A 5,707-nucleotide genomic window follows, 5' to 3' on the forward strand; every position below is an offset into this window, starting at 1 on the left:
GCTATCCCACAAGAACTGTGCACGGTGAAGTATGCATCTTTTGATCAAGCAGTGAAGTTGGTCCGGGGATTCGGTAGGGGCACTTTTCTGGCCAAATGCGACATTGAATCTGCATTTCACCTTCTTCCAGTTCACCCAGAGGACTATCGTTGGTTAGGTTTTAAATTTCAGGGTGCTTATTTCATTGATAAAGCGATGCCTATGGGCTGCTCGATCGCCTGTGCCGCTTTCAAGACTTTTAGCACCTTCCTGGAATGGGCACTGAAATTTAAAACTGGTTCCGAAGCGGTGGGGCATTACTTGGATGACTTTATTTTGGTCGCAAGTAATGCAAATGACTGCATGGCCTTGCTACAGGCCTTCAAGTCCATGGCTGAGGAGCTGGGTGTCCCTTTAGCAAATGAGAAGACGGAGGGCCCGGTCACCACAATGACTTACTTGGGCACTGAACTCGACACAGTGGCCCAAACTTCTCGCCTACCTACCGAGAAGTTGGTTGCCCTAAAAGAGCTTATTTCACAGATATTGCCCCTAAGGAAGGTTACCCTGAAGCAAATTCAATCACTTTTGGGTCACCTCAACTTTGCGTGCCGTGTAGCGTCCCCAGGTCGCCCCTTTTGTGGTCTGTTGGCAAAGCTGTCAGCAGGTTTACGGTCGCCGCATCATAGGGTGCGCCTCTCGAAGGCAGTAAAATCGGATCTCCAGGTTTGGCTGCAATTCTTAGATGGCTTTAATGGTATTTCACTTTGGCAAGATAGCATGGCCCTGCAAGCTGATTTCCAGGTGCATTCAGACGCAGCCGGTTCCTTGGGATTCGGCGTCTACTTCAGAGGTCAGTGGTGTGCACAACGATGGCCCTCTTCATGGCAGGGAAAACCCATACTACACGATTTAACATTCTTAGAATTCTTCCCTATTGTAGTTGCAATTCATCTATGGGCTGAGCAATTTAAAGACCACAGGGTCTGCTTCTGGACAGACAACGAAGCGGCGGTGTCGGTCTTAAATAAGCAATCTTCCCATTCCCCCAGAGTAGCGTCACTTTTACGATATTTTGTCCTTTCCTGCCTCAGGCTAAACTTATATGCCTCAGCCAGATTTGTTCCGGGTATTGATAACAACATTGCGGATGCTCTGTCTCGTTTCCAGATGGATCGCTTTCGCTCATTGGTGCCGGATGTGCAGCAGCTGCCGCAGCCGTTTCCGGAGCACCTCTGGAGTATTGGCAACGAGAAGCAATAAAGGGAGTATTGTCAGCAGTTGCACCCTCAACCCTAAGATCCTATAACAAGGCGTGGTTAGATTTCACATCATTTCGCCTGAAGAAAGGGCTGTTTAAATCAGGCCGGCCCTCGACTAAGTCGGAGGTCATTGAATACCTCGTGTGCCTCCGCGACCTAGGTCGGGCCCCCAAAACCCTCAATATTCATTCTGCTGCAATATCATTCTTCTCCAAAGCTCTGTTCTCAGTCGACCCCTGTGCACACTTCGTGGTGCGGAAGATGCTGGAGGGCTGGCGTAGGTCTCGGCCTCCTAGCTCCGACAGCAGAAAACCTATAACTTATGACATACTCATACAAATACGCAAGAAACTCAAGGCCATCTGCTGGTCTAGGTATGAGGCCAGGTTATTTTCCACAGCCTTTTCATTTGCCTTCTTTGGCGCCTTGCGCATAGGCGAGGTGGTCTGTGAGGAACAACCAGAGAGTAACAACAGGGGACTCCTCTTAGAGGATGTGACCTGGTCATCATCAGAGGTAATCCTAAAAATTCGCAGCTCAAAGACCGATCACCTTGGCAGAGGGGCACTAATCCGCCTGCGGGCTACTCAGAAGGCGGGCCCCTGCCCAGTAAAAGACTCAAGAAAGTTTTTGTGTTTAAGGCCTAAAACAAGTGGCCCCTTTTTCATACATGCAGATGGCTCTCGCCTGTCTAAGCACCAGTTCACAAGGGTTATGCGCAAGGCGATCGTGGCCATGGGGGTGCCACCTGAGGAGTACGCTGTGCACTCTTTCCGCATTGGGGCTGCGACCACCGCCGTGCATATGGGTTTACCGGCTGAGAGGATAATGGACATGGGACGTTGGAAGTCGAACACGTACAGGGGTTATATCCTGAAACCGTGCTAATGCCCCCCCTTCCTCATCAGCCCCCCCCCCCCCCGATCCGGCTCTCTTGCTCTTTCATTTTCAGGTGTCGGTGCGGTGCGTCTGTGGACCATTGGCCTCAGCATTGTTCACTGGGCGAGGTTGCGAGCAGATACCAGGGGATGGTACGGCGATCTGCAGCTCCCAAACAATGTTGAAGTTTCCTGGATTACACGTCGTGGAATGTGTTGGGAGGAATTCCTCCCAGCAGTATCAAAAAGAATTGCAGTTGATGGCCCACCCGATGCGCTGGTCATCCAACTGGGCGAGAATGACCTGGCTTACAGAAAGGGGGTGGACATAATGTGGAATATTTTCTCTGACCTGGAGGACTTGCTGGCCTCCTGTCCGAATCTAACAATTATATGGTCATTTTTGCTTGAGAGGCGCTGTTGAGAGGCGCAAATCCCGTGGCTGTCAATAGAGCCAGGAGGATCCTGGAGCGCTCGGTGGCGCGTAGAGTGGTTGCGTTGGGCGGACGGGTCATCGGGCACCCATGCATCCAGTTTAGCATGGAAGCACTCTACCGCGGGGATGGCGTGCATCTATCCGATGCTGTGAATGTTATTTGGCTTTCGGACATTTTTCAGGGGATCAGGGATTGGTTACAGGTTTAAGGGTATTGGCAGCGAGCCTGGCTCGCGTGGCAGTTAGGCATTGGCAGGGGTATTGTTATGCAAATGAGTTGGGGGGGAGGAGCGCCATCACCTCCCCCAAGATCTTGAAGGGTAGTTCGTTAAAGGACTCCGGGGGGCGTCGCCTCATCCAAAACCTACGGAGGCTAGGGCCTAAAGCGCGCTCCCGAGCGGTAACCCCTCGGGGAGCGCCTAGGGATGTGCATCTCGGGGGCTCCCCCTGTTGGTGCTTAACCCTTCCCGGTTTTACCGGATAGTCTGATAGGGCCAATGCCTAAAGCCAATACCGCTCTTACCTGTAATCAATAAAGTTGTGGCCATTTACGCCCATTAACCTAAATTCTGGTGTCCAGTGTCTTTATTTCATCTGCAGGAGGGGGCGGGAATCGCCACGCAACCCCCCCCCCCCAAAGGCCGAAGTGCTGCAATATCTGGTACATTTGAGGGGGTTGGGCCGTGCAGCAAAGACACTTAACATACAATCTGCTGCAATCTCCTTCTTCTGTAAGGCCATTTACTCCATAGACCCTTGTGCGGACTTCCTGGTGAGAAAGGCACAGGCTACATTCTCCCTGCAGTGACGGTAGAAGACCCATAACTTACGATATTCTATGTCAAATTTATAAAAAATTAAGAAGCATTTGCTGGTTGAAGTATGAGGTGTGTCTATTTTCAGCTGCTTATTCCATTGCCTTTTTTGGTGCTTTGTGCATTGGCGAGGTGGTTTGCAAGGGTCAGCCAGATTCTGCGTTCCAAGGAATCCTATTAAATCCTGCTCAGATTTAATTCTGCATGTACGAAGCTCAAAAACTGATCAGTGGGGGAAAGGGGCCCTTATTTGGCTTCAAGCAACACAAAAAAGGGGGCCATGCCCAGTAAAAGACACCAGGCGCTTTTTGTATTGACCAAACATTGCGGGTCCATTGTGGCTCCCGACTAACAAGGCATCAGTTCACACAAGTTATGCATAAGGCAATTGCTGCTTGCGGTCTTCCCCCGGTGGAGTACGCAGCTCACTCCTTTCGGATAGGGGCTGCCGTTACTGCAGTGCATTTGGGTCTCTCGGCAGAAAGGACAAGGACTTGGGTTGCTGGAAGTCAGATGCATTTAAGGGGTACATTCGTAAGAACGTATGACTGGTCACAACATACCTGACCTGGGCTAGTTGCGTTCTTTTCCTTTCAGGAGACGTGGTCATGTGCATTTGGATCATAGGCCACAGTATTGTCCACTGGGCCAGAAACCGTGCCATCAGCTGTGGCTTCGGGTGCAGGCTGGATCTACCACCAAACATTGACATTTCTTGGATTGCACGGAGGGGAATGTGCTGGGCTGAGTTTATGCCAGCAGTGAAAGCCAGAGCCGCTTTGGAAGGCCCCCTGAATCCCCTGGTCATTCAGCTGGGTGAAAATGATTTGGCCTGTCAGAAAGGAGTGGACTTGATGCGGAGTATTTACAGTGACTTTGATGATTTGATCGCCTCATTCCCAAACGTTGCCCTAATTTGGTCATCGCTGCTGGAGAGGTAGGTCTGGAGCGTGCAGTGGCGTGTAGAGTGGCAGCACGGGGGGGGGGTGTCATTGACCACCCCAATATCCAGTTCAACAAGGTGGCCCTCTACAGAGAGGATTGCGTGCATCTTTCCGATGCGGGAAATGATGTCTGGCTGGCTGACATATCGTCTGGGATTAGGGATTGGTTGCAGGTCTGAGGGTATTGGTGGCGAGCTTTTGCTCAAGTGGCGGTTAGGCATTGCTATGGGTATTGTTATGTAGATGAAGGGGGGAGAAAGCGCCATCACCTCCCCCGCATACTGAAGGGTAGTCCGATAAAGGATTACGAGAGGCGTGGCCCTGTCCAAAACCTATGGAGGTGAGGGCCTAAGGCACGCCCCCAAGCGGTGGCCCCAGGAGAGTTCCTAGTTGATGTGCATCAGCAGGACTCCCTCTACTGGTGGTTAACCCTTCCCAGACTTCAAGCAATCAGGCTGAAATTGGGTAGTCGGTTAGGACCAATGCCTAAGCCAATACTGCTCATCGCCTGTAACCAATAAAGTAGTGGCCATTTTTGCCCATTTTACTATGTTTTTATCACTGAACTTTTGTAATGTGTTTCTAATGTTGTATGCCGCCATGAGATCTTTTGATAAAGGGCAGCATATAAATTGAATAAATAACAATAATAACAATAACAATAACCAAGGGAAGGGGAAACGCTTGCTGTAAAGTAGAACTAACTGATGATTCTGTACTGTGAGAGGGATTGCACTAGCAGGACGACGTGCAATAAGTCCTGCTAGTGCAAAAAAGTGTTCCCACTTTTTCTTACCCTGTGCCCCACCCTCGACAAAAAAAAAAAGTCTCTAGGGAATTGGGAGAACCCAAGAACCCTCAGAACAGTGCAGAGAACATGGAGGTGGGGAGAGATGGGAAATCATTCCATCTGGCAAGCAGAAATGCTTGCATGGGCAGAAAGATCATAATAACATGAGGTTGAATTCTGCTCAGTGTCTCTTTCCCACCCTCCCATGAACAAGCAAGCTCTGGGGAAACAGCTAGATGAAAACAAATTGCAGGTAGCCCCTGGTATGTCTGTCTCTCTCTCCTCCAGCTCTCTCTCACACGCACTTCTATATGTGGACAAGAGAAATGGGGTCTGGACCGCTGCTGGCATCCCCTCCTGCTACAAGGAGGCAGGCAGCCACCTGGCAGGGTGGGGGCAGAGGTGGAGTCTACTCAGGAAGGAGCACTGCAGCCATGAACTCCTGAGGAGACAACATTTGTGAGGAGATTTCTGTTAGGATATTTCCGTTCCTTGGGTTCTCCTGAGAGCATCTTTCACTGTGCAAACTCTGCTGAAAGGGCGTGCACTAGTCTTGGAATGTGGGACAGCTGTTTCTGAGGCTTGTGTCGCTAATTGACTAAT

At 50.5% G+C, this 5,707-nt stretch overlaps 1 protein-coding gene across 1 annotated transcript; it reads left to right on the forward strand.

Moving 5' to 3' along the window:
* Positions 1-342: 342 nt before the first annotated feature.
* Positions 343-2,129, forward strand: LOC310668797 (integrase/recombinase xerD homolog; the record flags this gene model as incomplete). Its single annotated transcript, XM_083422125.1, has 2 exons — positions 343-491; positions 1,280-2,129. The coding sequence occupies 2 exons, from the start codon at positions 343-345 to the stop codon at positions 2,127-2,129; spliced, it is 999 nt and encodes a 332-aa protein (XP_083278251.1).
* Between the last annotated feature and the right edge of the window lie 3,578 nt (positions 2,130-5,707).

The sequence above is a fragment of the Podarcis tiliguerta genome, assembly GCF_965153285.1.
Source record: "Podarcis tiliguerta genome assembly, chromosome: W".
Classification (NCBI taxonomy): domain Eukaryota; kingdom Metazoa; phylum Chordata; class Lepidosauria; order Squamata; family Lacertidae; genus Podarcis; species Podarcis tiliguerta.